Source organism: Colossoma macropomum, unplaced genomic scaffold, assembly GCF_904425465.1.
Source record: "Colossoma macropomum unplaced genomic scaffold, Colossoma_macropomum, whole genome shotgun sequence".
NCBI classification, from domain to species: Eukaryota; Metazoa; Chordata; class Actinopteri; order Characiformes; family Serrasalmidae; genus Colossoma; species Colossoma macropomum.
Genome location: NW_023494803.1, coordinates 25,485,169 through 25,502,940, shown reverse-complemented (window position 1 = coordinate 25,502,940; position 17,772 = coordinate 25,485,169). Strand labels below are relative to the sequence as shown.

General features: G+C 37.3%; 1 protein-coding gene across 3 annotated transcripts in view; it reads right to left on the bottom strand.

Annotated features, from left to right (window-relative positions):
- Window positions 1-489: 489 nt before the first annotated feature.
- prkd3 (protein kinase D3) overlaps window positions 490-17,772 on the bottom strand; it is a 67,376-nt gene continuing 50,093 nt past the window's right edge. For all 3 annotated transcript variants that reach the window (XM_036592818.1, XM_036592821.1, XM_036592819.1), the window contains exons 7-19: window positions 17,483-17,560; window positions 17,210-17,396; window positions 15,944-16,067; window positions 15,646-15,723; window positions 11,334-11,625; window positions 8,713-8,765; window positions 8,372-8,444; window positions 8,181-8,287; window positions 7,279-7,440; window positions 6,630-6,728; window positions 5,985-6,252; window positions 4,257-4,342; window positions 490-3,166 (exon numbers count right to left, since the gene is read on the bottom strand). In XM_036592818.1, coding sequence (XP_036448711.1) covers window positions 2,993-3,166; window positions 4,257-4,342; window positions 5,985-6,252; window positions 6,630-6,728; window positions 7,279-7,440; window positions 8,181-8,287; window positions 8,372-8,444; window positions 8,713-8,765; window positions 11,334-11,625; window positions 15,646-15,723; window positions 15,944-16,067; window positions 17,210-17,396; window positions 17,483-17,560 — 1,781 coding nt within the window. In that variant the 3' untranslated portion in view covers window positions 490-2,992. The remainder of the gene's footprint in view (window positions 3,167-4,256; window positions 4,343-5,984; window positions 6,253-6,629; window positions 6,729-7,278; window positions 7,441-8,180; window positions 8,288-8,371; window positions 8,445-8,712; window positions 8,766-11,333; window positions 11,626-15,645; window positions 15,724-15,943; window positions 16,068-17,209; window positions 17,397-17,482; window positions 17,561-17,772) is intronic.

Below are 17,772 nucleotides of genomic sequence, written 5' to 3'. Positions count from 1 at the left end.
CTAAAGTCATTCAGAGCTGCATGGTGTGAAATGTTCCATTTTAGAGAAACTCCCTGAGTCAGAATGGTCAACAAAGCTGGTGATAGGAACCACATGTCTAAAGTGTTTAACGCCTTCATTGTAGACCGAAAGGATCAAAAAGAGAAGAACAGAGCCTAACAAGCTTCATTTACTACACTTTTATACTTTGTTTTTGGAGTTACTCTTACTTTTGATTCTCATTATTTCACTGAAGTGAATATTCCTATTGGATTTTTACTGAAGCTGCCACATGCAGATTTGACAAATCACATATTGGAGTGTGTCACACCACTTTTGTTACTGACACACAGTGAGAACTAGAATTCAAACAAACACTTTATCTGTGTTGCTGTCTTTGTAATTCATTATTTCAATGTTAATGTTGGGGTTTATGTTATTTTGTCCAGCTCCTGTAAATTATGTTTCTATATGTATTCACTTCGCTGTGTCATGAAATGAAGAATGAAGTAGAGACATGAAGTAGAGCATTTATTTGTTTATGTACTAAAATATACAAAACACTCACACCTGCCAATCCAGCGGCAACATAAAGTAACTGTTATAAGGATACGGAGGCGCAAACATGCCCTCCTCTCCCAGATTACAAGAACAAAAAGTGACAGAAAAGCTTCCATCTCATGCAAACTTTAAAACAGGCAAACGAGCCTGTTCAAAATGGCTCCTTATTCTGTGCTATGGTAAACCTTCATAAGAGAGTGAGTACTGATTTGCTGACTGTATTGGATAAAGAGAGAGCTCATAAATAGGCAAATCTCAGCTGTCTGCCTCACTGCATGCATTCCGTCTCACAGTGCACAACAAACGATGATGAGTCTGTCCATTATACTGCCATATCTTATTGTGATACCTATTTCTTGTTGAATGAAAACAAGCTTCTATCAAAGTTAGTTCAGTATTTGTAACTGAAGTCCTCTCTCTGGTTCTCTTCTTTAAAATTCCAGTTCTGGAATGGATTTTAAAATCTGCCACTGTGTTACATTCAGCATACAGCCCACATGAAGAAGAAAGGATAGTAGCATAATACTGTTAAACCAGGTTTTATAGCAGTTATTAGCAAATATTTTGATGTGTTTAAATGGGATTTTATGGGACGATCTTGAAATTGTGTTAACAGACTGTAGTGCTTTTCAAAGGACCGTCCATAGCATAACCAACACAGATTATCTGTAGTGCACAACAGATATCCTCCCTACAGACAGAGAAAAAGAGATGGCTTGGTAGCATTCAACAACCACGACATGTATTGAAATGACCAAATTACGTTATAACTGAAAAGGGACGTAAATGACAGGTGTGTGGTTTTGATTTGTGTCTCATATTTGCAGTTCATTTTGGTCATTTTTGAAGACTGGTGTTGTATAAACTGCATTATGTTCAGTGCCTTGCGAAATTATTCAGCCCTCTTGGAATGTATCAACAGTTTTTTTGTCTTGCAAATGATACAATTTTATTTTATATTTTTATTGTGATCAGGTGTTTCTGTCCATCCTTCCACTGTGAGAAGAAAACTCAACAATATGAGCCTGAAAGGATGTATAATTGCCAAGAAGCTGTTATTGAGAAAGAAAAATAAATATTAAATAAAAAATAGCCCAAACTGCAACATTATTGAATGTGTTTGGGATTATTTGGATGAGGAGAAGCAGAAATGCAACCAACTTCTAAAACTGAACTGTGGAGGGCTGGAAAATATCCCTGCACACTTCTGTATGGAACGCTAACTGTAATTAAGGCAAAGGATGGACACACTAAATGTACTTAATGTACACTAAATTTGTACTTATATGTCCGTTTTCACAGGAAATTAAATGAAAACGTGGTCTCTGACTTTTGCACAGTACTGTATGCTCTGAAAAAAAGAATTTTTCGGAATACTTCTGCAACGTATGTTTTACTAAACTTGATATTTAGCGTAGTTATGACAGTATGGCTTTGAAGCATGCACCCACATACTTTATACCTCTTTATACCCCTCTAGCCGACACCTGGACATGGTGACCTAAGACTCATGTGGCTCAATCTCATCTCATTCTCTTAGCAGAGTTTTTCTATGGAGATTATACAAGCTGTATGTGCACAATTAAATGTCTATGTTGGCAGTGGGTGCACCTAATAGTAGCTGAATTCACAAATTAGAACGTGAGTCCAGATACTTGAGTGGACATACAGTGTATCCCACAAAATATTGATACATTTTAATAGGGCTGAACACCGTCGTAAGGCACTGCATATGAAAGGCTCTATCTACTTCTCATTTTCTGAAGTGGACTGTTATACGAGAGAACTGTAGATTTTCTTATAGTTCTTGACTGCATTAATTGTTTTTGACCAACATTTAGTTTTCTATTGTTTTTTAGTGTACAATCTTATCCTTTGCAGCCAGCTTAGAAAAATGCATCTTCCAGTTTGATTACAAAACATGAGGCTATGCGAACTTAGCCTGCAGATAAGTAAAAATTCATAAAAGACCCTTACCCTTCTCTCCCACATCTGTAACATCCCCTACTGTTTTTTTTTTTTTCAAATTAAGAGCATTATTATAAAATTGAAGAGAGAACACTTGATCTGTAAATAAGACAAACAGACCTGCACCTTTAGATGTAGGGTAGTCAGTGCTGGAGAGCAGAATGCAGACCCATGAAATACTGCTGTTTAGGGTTTCTATGCCAAATAGGATTGACCTAAAAAAACAAAAACCCTTCATCATCATAAACGGCCTTGACTGCATCCAAGACCCAGAATAACAGGGCTTTAACACTGCTGCCACTACTGCTGCTGCTCCTGATATGTTGCAGGTGCATAATCCTGCTTGGTTTTGTAACACTTGCCCCATTGACTGACCCCAGAGTGCTGTGTTCTGACCTCTTTAGCTACAGTTCTTTAAGGGGCTAGCGCCTCCTACTGAGAGTTTGACACTGTCCTTCAGTACGTGATAAGGTCCATAAGGTGACTAGGGGTCTTCATCCATGTCGTCTAAGTTTGGAGCCATGATGAAGTGTTTCGGGTAGATGAGACTGTGCTCGTCAGCGTATTCCTCCCAGCGCGCATCATCGCTCTCGTGGGTGATGTAGCGCTCCCCTCGCCGCGTCTCAAACTCACGAAGGTCCAGCCACGTCTGGTAGTCCTGCGCACATGTAAAACGCATAGATGCATTGGTCCAAAGTGGTGATGAGCATTTTAGTCCAACTCATATTAGAATTTATTTAAATAACTCCTACATTCTCATCTTGTCTGTAGTAGCTTAACCAGCTGCAGTAATCTGTCTATGCTTCCTTCCTTGGAGTACACTGTTAAGAATCTCTAACTAAAACATTATTTGCAGGCTCTTTCTTGCCCTCTGGTGGAGTTTAGACACCTCATGTATCAGTATGACTTTAAAGAGTAGCTCATTTGCATATCAAAAATCCTTCATTACTATTTGATTTTTTAAAACTTTTATATGAATGTATATTGAATATTCGCACCTTCTGTCTCATCCCTAAACCGAAGGTGGTGATTGAAGCTGCAGTGTATTATAATAATATTGAATGAAATATGCACTTACATTTTGTTCAAAATAGAATTCTTGGGCTGTTTTCAAACATAAATCTCCCCAAAAAACATATAAGTTAGAGATACAATGATGCCTCTTCATGAAGGTGACGATTCCTCACTGATTTGGAATATTTTGATGAATTTTAAAAATATTCAATGATGCATGCATCCCAAAAATATGAGCCAAAATAATATTTTCAAATGTGAAAATGAAAAAAAAACAAAAAACAATGTATTGCCTTTATTGTCCAATTCACTATTTTACTACACAAATCTCCTCCAGTTAAATCCTTGCAATGATTTACTAATACTTGTTTATACCCATAATGTTTTAAAGGGAAATTTAGGCATTTCTTTTTGTTTGCAGTGATTACATGAAATACTTTTATTTGTTACCAGATGCCTAAGATATCATTTTATGATAAAGTTTTGAGATAAAGTTTTTATTTACAATGTATTTTTTACACTCCCTTTATGGCGGAGAGGTACATACAGGTTAAAAAACATATTGTTTATTTATTTGTCTGTTTGTTTTCGGGTTTACCACTATTTAATCAATGCTACATGTAAAAATTCAAAAGACACGTAGGTTCACTGATGGAATTTTTCTTTTTGGTTTTCAGTTGGAATGTACAGACACACTGTAGACACACTGTATGTTACACATTGTGTTATCTAACCTGTAGCCATGGATGACTGAGGGACTTGTCCACACTGTACCGCTTCCTCATCTTCACTTGAAGAAGATTGTTGATAAGATCTGTTGCTGTGGATTAAAAAGGGCACTTGTTGTTAGTGACCTGATAGAAAGTTGAGACCTTGAAAGTTAAGATCAAAATGACTAAATGTTGAGCCACGATTACTATGAACAGTTCTGACTCAGTGTGAAAAAGGTCAAGAAGATATCAAAATGTCACATATCAATAATGTTGAAAAGGGGTCAAATAATGACAAAAATAATCAAACTAAATTATAATTGATAGAATTTCTTAGATAATATTGAACAGCACAGATTGTAAGGTTGTTATAGAACTTGAAAAGACATTAGGACAGATAAAACGTAAAACTTGTACTTTTTTGTGGTGGGGTACTGAGGGGGTAGGCAGAGTGGTGAATTAGCAAGTGACTCATTACAGCTTAAAGGTCTGAGGCTGTGGCAGTGTAAGCAGACGCGGGGGTGGGCAGCTTAGTTCCTGTCTGACACACGTTTAGCATCTACTGTATGGCTGCTTGCTTCAAATACAGCCATGAAGCACTGCAATTATCCACTTACCTTAATATTCAAAACAGACTGTCTAGACCATTTGCAGATGATTACACTGCATGTTTAAATGTGATATGTGAATCACATTTCCAGTTTGTATAGTGGTCAAAAACCTCTATGAACTGATCTGACCATCCTCTTATCCACCTTAAGGGTCAGTGTCTAATCAAGTAACCATATTCTAACATGCACAGGGGAAAGTGGATTTTTACTCAGCAAGTAAAATTATATGGTAAGCCACATTCTGTAATATAAGAAAAGGCTAATCCCTTGTCTAGACTACAACCACTGCAATACACGTTCAAATAAAAAGGGTCACCAACTTGTAAAACAAATGGTACTTTAAAACTCGCTGCACTGCAAGAGCTTAAAATGTGCCCACAGTTCATGATATTTAAAATGTCAGCTAAATGCAAAAGCTCTCCTAAGGTCATTATCTTCATTGAACTAATTAATTGTTATTGAAAGTTCTTCATCACTTTTCATCACAACTGTGTCCATTAGAGCTAGTTCTTCAGTTTGTGCCACAAATACCAAAAATAGGTTAAAACATGGAAGAAACACTTTTTATGATAATGTTAATCTCAACTAGCACCAGTATGGGATCTAGTAACATGTTCACTAAGCTAACAGTGATTCACGTGAACATTTTCTGGCCGTTCTAGATAAAATGCAGAGATTTAAAACTTGTAAAATACATCCTGTGTTGTATCTGAAGCTTGTAACACATACATACAGGCAAATATTTTATCTTGTATGCTGCAGTTTAACAGTGATTCTTTAAACAAAGAGCCCTGATATAGAGCTAACCAATGAGAAGACGCTTCTTCACTGAATCTACCCACATGGTCCTCACTGGATCATTTTCAGTTTGCTGTTTCAAAAATTTAACTCTTTTGTTTCCAAACAAAGACTAGTACTAAAATACTTGCTGAGTTTAAATACACAAGGATTCTGATTACAAGACAATTATCTTAAATAAAAATGAACTAAAAATTGAAGACCCATATTTTTTATTTTAAAAAAGTATTTTTTATTTAAAAAAAATCAAGCCTTCTCTGAAGGCCTGGAAGGGACTGAAGGTTCCCCACTGCTTTTTACTAAACATTAGTAACAGGTAACTATGAATACACTGTCCTCTTACCTTCTGTGGATATTTCCTTCCATGGCATTGGTGGATACATGAAGGCAGCGTTCTGGATCTGGTCATTAATATCCTCGTCCTCATTAAAGGGGAAGGTGCCGCTCAGGCTAACATAGATGATGACCCCTACTGACCACATGTCCAGTGAACGGTTGTAGCCTTTACTGCGCAGGACCTCTGGGGCCAGGTACGCTGGGGTTCCCACCACAGAGCGCCGGAAGGACTTCTCGCCGATTATACGAGCAAAACCAAAGTCACACAATTTCACCTGCAATTCAATTGATTAATCATTTATTTAACTGATTGGATTGAAAAAAATAATCAGAAACCAATTAAATTTCTCTTCTCAATGAATCAGTAATAGTTGACAGTTAGCATGATGATAAAATCTCAAAGTAAGAAACACCGATTTATAAACATTTTTCTACATTCTAAATATGTAGAACCTTTGAAAGGTTGTGCATGATTTGTTATTGTTAAGTTAAATATATTTTTATTGCTTTGTCTTTTTTAATTCTGATTTCTCTATTTATCTTCTAAGTAATCTGTAGGTTATGTAATTACTAATGTAGTAATACAGTGGTCTAGTCTTTTCACAGAGTCATGAAATGGTGAGTGTTTGTGAATGACGTTGAAGACTCTTGCCTGAGGAAAGGGTTCTGCAGAGGCCAGGAGCACATTCTCTGGCTTTAGATCACAGTGAACAATATTCTTGAAATGGAGATGTCTCAAAGCCACCAGTATCTGTAAGCAAAAAAATATAATTATGTTGACTAAGTGCAACCTAAACAGATATTGAGGCAATAAGCCCTTTATAAGCTCCATGCTGTGTGATTTAAGCATTTACACATTTACAAGATATAAATCACATAATATGTAATGATACATGTTGAGAGCACATGTTGAGGAAATCAAATTCACTCAAATTCACCATTTGTTTTCATTGAAACATACACCCATCAATACAGTCAGGGGCCTCTTGGCCACATCAGAGCTGCACTGTGGCTGCTAATTGGAGGCTGCAGATCCATAGCTAATGGATGAGCTCCTGTTGCCCCAGCCCCTCAGGGACCCCTGTGCTCTAATCAGCCCACAGACTCCAGCCGTAGAGCAGAGGAGAACCTCACTTCAGCCTCTTGATGAGATCCAGACTACTCTAAACATAGCCTCATTCATAATAATCCAGGAGAATAAACCAGAGTAAAGACAAAGAGAGCTGCACTCTTAACACAGAGAAACCTAGAAGGATCCTCATGATTTAGACAAGTAACAGTTAGATGAGAAAGTTGTGAACCTGTGTGACCAGGAACTTGGTAATGCGCTCAGGGAGCCGGCTCTTCTCGCTGGACAGAATCATCTCCAGCATGTCTCCGTGGAGCTTCTCCATGACAACAAACACTCGCTCCGGGGTCTCAAACATGCACTCCAGGTTGACTATGCCAGGATGATGCAAGTTCTTCACAAAAAGAAAATAGCCTTTAGAGGGTGGGCAATATGGCAACATGTTATCTTGTTATCTGTATCATGATACAGTCACAATATCCTTTTTTTAATGGAATGGCAGTTATGATTAGGCTACATAGGATGTCCTTTACATTGTGTGAACATTTCATGATGAATAGAAACACTCTTAAATAACTTGGAATAAAATGTCTTTACATTAACCTACATTAAAAGTTAAGAGCATAAGAGCCTCATTCTCCAACCGTTCTTAAAAAGAAATTTCTTCTCAAAACCAACTTTTGCAGATTCTGACATGACCAATGTTTTCTTATTTGGGATTTGTTAGGTAAGAACAGAATCTACACACACTCAAGAGCACAAAGGTGTAAACAATTCTGCGGTTTAAGAACACGTCATGAATCTGACAAAGATGTTTTTTTAGGACCTTTATTAAGAGCAAATTTAAGAAAAAACTTAATAAAATATTGCTGAATGAGGCCCATTGTTTGTTGCCTTCTTCTGTAAATTACTATTTTGGAGATTTAAATGAGCAAAATGAAAAAGCTCAAAAAGGTCATTGCCTTCAATGAACAGATTTAATGTTTTCAGATATGATACGCTGAGGAAGTGTTTGTAGTCAACATTCATAGACCTTTAAAATCGCTTAGAAACACTATCAATAAAATTATGTAGGTTGTTGTCACAGAGGGCCATGCATTTCCCTACAATCTCAGTAAGATGTGATGATCTTACCTGTAATATAGCTACTTCATTCCTCAGCTGGCTCTCCTGTTTGGTGGGGAACCTCATTTTGTCAATCACCTTTATCGCCACATCTCTGCCCGTCTTTCTGTGCTTCCCTTTTGACAGAAATGACATTTATTTAACTGTTAAGATAAGGCAAAGAAAGAAAATCTTTGAATAATTTTTGCTCACAAACGTACCTCCATATACAATTCCAAACTGGCCCGATCCCAACACCTCATCAGCAAAGATCTGGTAAACAGAGCTGATATCCTAAAAACAGAGAAAACAGACCAATACCTTTAATAACTAACCAAATACTAGTGTCTTATTATCAGTGAGCCTGTAGTGATTGTCCTTAAGTATTGCTTGGTACTTCCTTTTTCCTGTAACAAGGTTGGTAAATGTGATGAAACTTGTTGATGTTGACTGGGGGGTCCTTTACAGAAAATGTAGAAGTGTGAGGTTGATGGTAGGGCTAATAATAACGATACACCCGCTGCGGTAAACTGCGCAATACTAACAGTAAACACACACTCACCACATTCTCCTGGATTTGACTGTTGGATACAGAAATGCTGATGGACAGTTCCTCTGCAGGGGCACACAAAAGAAAATTCAAAATTCTTTTCCAGGACATCTTACAGAATATGCAGTTAGATAAAGAAGTACAGAGAATGACATATGTCTTCTAAATCCCATATGAGATGAACCATGATGCAGTAAATAATGAGTAACATTAGTGTCTATAAAAGAAAAGAAAGAGTGCAGCACAGTATAAAACTACACAGAAGATGGGTATCAATCAGTGTATTAATTAAAACTATGTACTAACGTAAGTATTCACTGATGGGATGACTTTTTAAGCTCTTTTTTAAAGCATGCTTTGTATGCATGGAAGGGGCTGCTATGAGTTAAAATATGGTTTAACAATGGTATTTTATGGTATTTCAAGGCTTGGAATTCAGGGACTGGAGATTTGTATTAGATTTTTGCTCGAGTGGGAGCAAACATGAGAGAAGAGTGGATCAACTCAGCTGTTGCATTCTAGAAAGCGGAGGCATTTGATTGAAGATAACCGATCAACAGACACTCAACTTGAGGATCGTGGGTTGTAAAGTCAGTTTCTTTTGTTGTAGAATTTGTAGAAGAGGAACCAGTGGTAGATATTTCATGTTTTTTGCTCCAGGAAGTTTAGCTGACCATAAAACAACTTCCTGATAAAACATGGTAGATGAATAACTGAGGCCATAGAGATGGAGAAGCAAGATATTACAGAATGAAATGTGTAACACAATGTTAAATAAAGTCGCTATTCACAACTGAGATGGCAGGTATCATGCAAGGTGTTGTTGCAGTCATTTTTCATGTTAAAATAATCATTAAAAAATTCATAGGCTGCTTGTCTACATTAATGTCTACTTATGTGTTCATATGTCAACACTGATTTAAGAAGATCTTATTTTAAATGTATATAAAATGAAACGTGTACAGCATGTACTCTAATTATCTAATTATCAGGACATAGTCACTTCCATGTGGCTTTCTGTATGGAAAGTGGAGGTGCATCACAATATTAAAGACAGTCGCACATCAACCACAAATTTCATCACACAATAGAGTAATCCTGTAAATCAGGCTTGAAAAAGAGTGCTCAGGTGTAGAACCCAGTACCTTTGGTTCCAGTAAGCTGTAATGTGTTCTAAATGTTGTGCAGTTTGTCCATGGCAGTACATGGAGGTATTCAGGTTTGTATGTGCACAATGGAAATGTGGTTGACCCACATAAGAAAATGCCATCTTATCAAGATTCTTTAGAAGAAAAGCCTGATGTGCACTGCAAAAGGGCACCTTGCTTTCTTTTAGGCTACATTCAAATTACCAGGTTGAACTGGCACAAATCTGATTTTGTTGCATTAATGTGACTCTAATCTGATGTTTTCAGAACTGTGTGGACACACATATCTGATCTTTTCAAATCAAATCTGAGCCATTTTATACATGATCCTAGATATCTGACGCATGGCCATGCTGCCTTAATGAAAAGGTCAGATCAGAATTCATGTGTTTGTTTTTTTTCAGTGTGCATGCACTATCATTCAGTGTTAACGCAGCAGCTGTGTCTAAGCCAGTGCCAGTAAACACTGCATAAACAATGCATCTGACCGTTTCTCATCTTTGTCTCGCTCTAATAATGAACAGCTGAGAGCTGTTCACAGGAAATTATCATTGCGATGAAGTCTCGTTCTGCTGGTTTGTTTGTTGTTCATTATGAATGCAGTTCATTCATATGACGTTATTGATTAGGTTGTGCGCATGCGGGTCATTTCAGGACACAGACTCTTTCACATTAATGACAGACTGAAGTCACCTGTGAACCATCGAGTTAGGAAGATTAGATCTGAGCAAAAATTCGGTATTGAGCAATGAGGCTTGTAATGTGAACGTAGTCGTAAAATTGTCACAGCAATGGTTGATTTTCACAGTTAATTTTAATTTGATTAAGAAATAAACAACTACAAACAAATGTTTTGTGAACAAAGGTTAGGTTTTGTACCACAAAGTGCTTTCCTTGGTATTAAGAGCAGGTTTTACTTTAATAATGAAAACATAATTCATACTTCTTTGTCCAAACTTTTGTTAAAAGTAAATATTGAAAATTATATCCCAAAAGGTGGTTTAAACTGAAAGTTTTGGGCACTGACATCCCAAAAAGGGGATATGTGTGGTGTATGTCATTATTGCCTGTCTGATGTTCCTTCAATTTTACTGAAAAAACTCTAATCAGATTTATAATAGAAAATATTTATTACAAACAATTTGAAAAGCAAAGCAAACTTCTGACAGCACGTTCAGGTGATCAAAGATCTGAACTGGAACTGGAAATTCTGAAGCAAACCTTTCAAAATCATTCATATTTTCTCTTATGAAATGCACTTTGTCATCGATTGCATTATTCATACAGTAAGCAATAACTGCAAAAGCCCAGTTTAGCTGCTTGTTACATTTGAAACATATGGATCAATAATATTTGCTAATAAGAATATGCATAACATGAAGAATATGTTTTCCCCAACCTAATTTTACCCAGATGCAAATTCTAACCTCAATGTGAAAAAATAACACATGAGCAAGCTTTAACTGTTTAGATTATTGTACTCACTGTGGTCCTTGCCCTGACCAGCAGCAGAGCCCACACTGGGCTGAGGTGTGACTGGAACAGGCATGAGGGCTTGGCGGATGGCCTTCTCCCAGCCCTGGGCCACCTCCAGGCCCACCCCAGAGGCAGCCAGCATGGGGTTGTGAATGTGAAGGTGGGGCCCACCCATGTTCTCCCCCACATAGTAAACCATAGTTGCAGTGATGATCTCAAAGCAGTGTGGATTGCTCCCCAGCGCCAGGCTGCCAAAGTCCTGCGCTGCCTCCACCTGCAAGATCTCTGACAAAGGAATCTCCTGCAAGTGAAACAGAAAAGTCAGACTTCCAAAAAAGTAAAAGAAATTCTGTTGAAAGTGCAAATTTGAAACTTTCAGTCAATACTGCATTTGTATTTGTAAGTAGAAGAGGAGATTCTATATTATGATTTAATGTTGATTTAAAAAAATGTTGTGCAAAAGCCTTGTTTTGCAGAAAGAAACCTTCTTTTTGTCACTTTTTGACATTGAAACAAATAATAATAATATTAATAATAATAAATAAATGTTATTTATAGAGCACTTTTCATACACAAATCAGCTCAAAGTGCTTTACAATCTAACAGTGAAATTCAGTAATGTCAATCTTTTGTTTAGCAACATGACAATCCAGGCCCCTGAGGTTTAAAGTCTAATTAACACTGTGAAAGAGACTGATAATGCAAATTAAATCCAAACTACAGCCTTGCATCAAACTAAATAATACAGTAGATAATAGATAAATAATAAAAAGATAAATCAGAAAAGTACATTTTCAGGGTTAGTAATAACCAGGCAGTACATTATGTAGCATTACGTTTTACAGCGAAGTTATTTATTCAGCCACACCGCTCCTGACAAAAAGCCTAATAAAGAACTTTCTTTCATTGCGTACCTTTAAATCCTTAGAATACAGCACACTTCTGTACACCATAGAGTCCAGAGTCTTCATTCTATCTAAGCGTGTGCTTCACTAGAAGCTCATGTGCTCATATCCTTTCTGACTTTTCAAAGTCAAATGAGGCAGCCTTGCTTCTGACAGACTTTTTAAATGCCGCCCTCTTTTCAGCCCCCAGCTCAGTCTCCAGTGAAAGAGCGAAACGGTAGCTGTGACCAATAGTGGTCTTCGCTGAGCTTCAGATCAAGTGCTTGTGGTTAGAATGTGCACCACGTGACCTAGCCCACTGAAGTGCTTCATGATTACAAGGCAGCACACCAAAAGCCTCCATGACTATGTGTGTGCTTGAGTGTGCATGAGCCCAGCGGGCTGCAGCCAGCGACACACAGCTACCACTGTGCTGGGGGTGGTTACTACACACTAAATGGGAGTGGTCTGGGTGAGGAGCATTTATCTGGAGGCAAAACTGAAGCCCCCACACCCCATAAAAGAGGTTGAGAAACCAAAAATACAGGGCTTATGTCTTCAAAAGAACACAATACGACTTCCAAATGTATAAAACAGTGTATAAGGCAGCGCTTCATCTTATGACTGACACATGACCACCAGCAAGCATGGAATGAGCATAAAAAATGTTACTAAAAAAAAAAAGAGAGGACCACCAGCCTCCACTTAACTCAGTATATTAACAGCAGGCCCACACACTTCAGTTTCTCACTTGAAAATAAACCTTACATATTAGTTTTAGATATTAGAAGTTACCAAATACTTCATAGTACTTACTGGATAATAAGATTACTAACTGAAAAATAAACCTAGTGTTGACAGGGTTTAATATCGAGGGTCAAATCTCCTTGCTGACCACTCAAATGAGTAAAGACTGTACTTTGCAAAGATCAGAGGTGTAAGAAATACCCAGAACAAAGGGGCTCGGTTACCCCACGGCTGCCTCATGCACTAAAGTCATTTGCTTTTAATAAAGCTATAAGACTATAATATATTGGTCCCAATGGAATTATTATAAGTACTCTGGCACTCTACATCCACATAGATTCCTCCATGAGCAGCATGCAACCAATTGTGTACTTACATTATGTAAATTCATTAAAATGCTAAAGCGAAAATGCCAGTACGTCTAGACTTCTACATGTTAATAAAGTGGTCTGCAAATCAGCCTTACCCACTCCCCTGCACTGCCCTGTGGGCTTTCTTGAGCTTGGTTTTACTTGTGAGACACACTTGGTGTGTTAGAGAAAGGTTACAGACACTCATTGGAGTTCCCTCATAAAACACACAGCGGGGGGCTGCCCACAAGAGAGCATGTGTACTCGTCTCTGAAGGTGTGACAGTTTTAGATGTGTTTCTGTGGGTGCTTAGGTTTTTCTAACAGTCATGAGTAATTATTATATAATATGTACAGATGACCTACCACTCAGTAATTCTGACAAAACTATAAGAAAAGTGTCACATTTTCTCAACATCGTCCAGAGACTTACCACACTGTCATGCTTTTACAGTGCTTACTGTTATGAGGAACTGCCTCATACCCTACTCTGTTATTTGCTTTTAACAAGGCTCTACAGAGAGATTAAAACCTGTCTTTCAAGCATATGTTTAAATACAACAGCTTACATTTATGAGATTTAAAATGTGTAATTACATGTGTCCAGCTACATATTAAAAGGTTTAGGTCTAATTTGACACAATAGTGCCACTTGTTCATTCTTGTCTCTGTCTATGTTCACACACACAAGTGCATACAGAAAGCATTCAGAAAGGATTTTAGCTGTAGATAAAGGAATTTATTTCTAATGTGGCTCAATCATCATAAAGTAACCCTTTATTTTATGGACATTTATTATACACTTCCATAACCTGGAAATAACTCAACCCATTTGCATTGTAGTTCTTGTAGTTACTGAATAATAAAGGGCCAGACGGAATGTGCTGAAGAGACACAGATGTCTTTTGCTGCTTACAAAATTATTATTATTATATTCTGGGAAAAGTTAAAGGAGAACAGAGATTTCAGGAGCTGAAACTTTATTAGCGCTTTCGCATATAGTTCTGTAGCCCAGTGTGAGCTACTTTTGGAGATGAAGTTCCACACGTGACGAAGCAGAAGACAGACTAATCCTTGTTGATGTTTGCCAAAAAGTTCACAGCCGATCAGTTAACTTGGTTGTTGCTATCCCAACCACAATCACAGCAGTGACTGGTGAGTTCATGTTGCCAGCAAAAGTTTGCAAATATCAAACAGGGGTGAATATAAAAATGTTGCATTTTCACCTTCCGAAAAATTGTATGCAAGCTATACAAGTGTTCAGTTTCATTTACCAAAATCAGAATAAATCATGCTTGGTATGTAAAGGTCTTTAGGATGTAGTAAAGCTGGGAATGTAAGTGGTTAATTGTAACACTATTATAGTCAGTGGTTGAAAAAAAAAAAAATCAGATGGATTGGGGGGACAGTTTCAGATATGTCATCAAATATGTCATTGCTATCAGAACAAAAGCTCATATCTCCAAAACTGTTATTTCTCAGGGGAAGAAAACTTATAATGGAAGTCAATGTAAAATGATTTTTTTCTGAGTAATTTTGGACCATTTCTATTGGTTCATTCATCATGTAATTTTCACACAATGTGAAGGACAGCTGCTGTGATAAAATGATGAAGAAAAATAAAAATCTACAAAAATTATTATTATTTTTTTGGACAGCGGTGATATGCAATGCAATGCAGTGGCCAACACAATGGTTCTTTTCATTTTATTTTAAATGTCTATATTTTATAACAAAACTCTCCACTGCAATTCCCAGTGAGATAAGTTAGAATATTAGGCATGTTGACATAATTTACAGTAGTGTCAGCAACACTGCAGGCAGTGATATTGCACTAAGATGCCTAAGCAGTTCTCATTCCGGAGTCTTTTTTTTTTTTTTACTAAATGGGGCACCCCCTTGCATCCGCTCGAATTCCTCCTTAACTCGAACCCTGACAGTACATTTACTCAAATCAGGAATCGCATTTGTTACTAAGAAGTAAATCAGTTAAATGGAGAAAGTTTGTTCAGCTATCTAAATGACAACTGAAATTCAGTGGTACCAAAGGATAAAGTACGTTAGCATTTGATGCTAGAATGACCTCAGATGCACTACGAGTAACAGCAAAGTTTTTGCCTTTGTCAGTGTTGCCAGGTCTTCCACTTTGACTACAGTGAAATTTTACATCACATAAAGTGAAACCAGGGCAGCGGGGGAGGGGACATTCTGTGCCATTTACTCCACTGACCTCATCTCTAGGCAAAAAACGAGCAGAATTTTACTGACCTATGGGCCATCTGAGTAATCAATTTTTGACCTTCATATTACAAAATAATAAAATAATAAAAGTGTTGCTTACCTTGTAGAACTTAGCTCCTGAGTCATTCTGAAACAGAGTCAGGCTTTTACTGTCCAGTCTCCAGTAGTGTCTCTTTCTCTGAGGAAACCAATGCGTTTTAGAAATATTTTTAGTAATGACCATTAGTAAAAGTCTAAAAACCACAATTCCTGCATGATTTAACAAGGGTTTCAGGTTCTTCCTTAACATTTATTAAATATGTATTAAGATGGACCCGCATTTATTTTTGAAGGTGTTCTACCATCTCAGATGTTCGATTTATTTAGCTGGGAATGAAAGCAGTTGTTGGGGATCTTACCAGGTTGTCTCGACTGGTGTAGTGCACCATCCAGCCCTCTTTAACCACAGTGGAGCTTCTTCTCTTGGTATGTTTGATGGACTGGACCACACGCATCAGTGGAATATTAGTGCTAGTGGACGGACTAAAGGAAGACAAAAAATTAGAGAGGTAAATTAATGTGAACTGTTAGACATACTGTAATTTTGAAGTTGTCTAAAAGCTATTTTTTGTAAACAACAAAATATCATCATTCACACTGTCAGTCATGCATTATTACACCTAGATGAATTAGGTTGATTATAAATTAGATTATAATTCTTTGTTAAATGAGACACAATATACACAATTCACAATATGCATCATTATATTTCATTTTTCTGAGATTCAGTAAGTTGAATCTGAGGAAAAAGGAACTGTGAGTCTAATAATTTTTAATGTTTTACATACTCCACTGCACCAAATCCAAAGGAGCACTAATTACACCCTCTTTGTAATGAAACAGTTGGTCACATACTGTGATGTAATTTATCATGATAATGATGAATATCATATATTCCCCAATCCTACCCTAAATATTTTCAATTATTCAATACATGTTTGGTGTCCAAGCTGACAGTTGGCTTGGTCAGGCTTTAACATTCCGTCATGGCATGATCATTAAATTTTAACTGACAATTAATTGTCATAAAAATAATTTGTGATTAACAATTTAATTCTCTTTTGTCCATTGTATATAACTATTAAAGCACAAGCCGTGGCCAAATTGGCTGATTAGCCATCTTGATTTCTAGATGTTGATACTCTCAACTGTCCACAGACACAGCTCAAGCTCAAACCAACATTACTCACCGCTGCCCTCTAAAGATGTTACTACGCCAGTAGAGCTTTTCTTGTTTTTCGCAAGACCCATGATACATTTTCTGCTTTCTCTTATTTACATGTGTTTTCCTTAACCGGATGGATAAAAGCCACCCAATTCATGTTCTGTTTGTTATGATGTAAATACCACCTATGTTGAGGCCTGGCTTCAGAAGAAGCTAACCTAAAGGAAGACTTAATTTTGGACACCAAACCTGTCTTAGCCAACTTAATTTCGGTAAAGAAAACCATCAAATACCACCAAACTATCATTTCAAGAAAATATTTTCATCAGTGAAGGAGAAGCAGTCCAGGGACTACATAACCCACATGAATACCCACAGGGTTTTAGATCTGGAAATTCTCTGAATGAGGCAAGTGTTTTTTGAACCTTTACATCATGCAGAACAATAAATAAATAAGTACCTGATCTGAGGAGTCTTCACAGCTTCCTCATTACTCTCCTGGTCTGCGAAGGGATATCCTTGGAAGATCTTGTCATCAGGAGTAGTGGGCTCCTCAGAGTCATCCAGGACTCTACTGCTGTCACTGTTCACATCACTGCTGTCCACCTCCATAGTGGTATCTGAATCCGGACCTGGACTAGCCGGCTCTGAGAGAAGACATACAGCATGTAAGATGTGACAAATACAAATATAACCACCAAACCAATAAACCATTACAACACTAATGTCATACCTCCATTGAAAACAACCTCCCCAAGACAGTCTTTCGGTACCTTAGATGCACATCGCTTGTGGCAGTTGAATTTACAGTCTAGGGGGGAAAAAAATACAGTGAGGCTGAGTTACTTTTACGAGCTAGGCTTGCACCAGTGGTGCACACAGTATTTTTACAACAGGAACAGTTCCCCATCAAACTTTTTAATCATGAATTGATATTGTACTTAATAATCTATAATCTATTAATATAATCTAACATCGCATTTGAGTGTTTGTTTGCCAAGTGTTTTCAGATCTAATCGATAA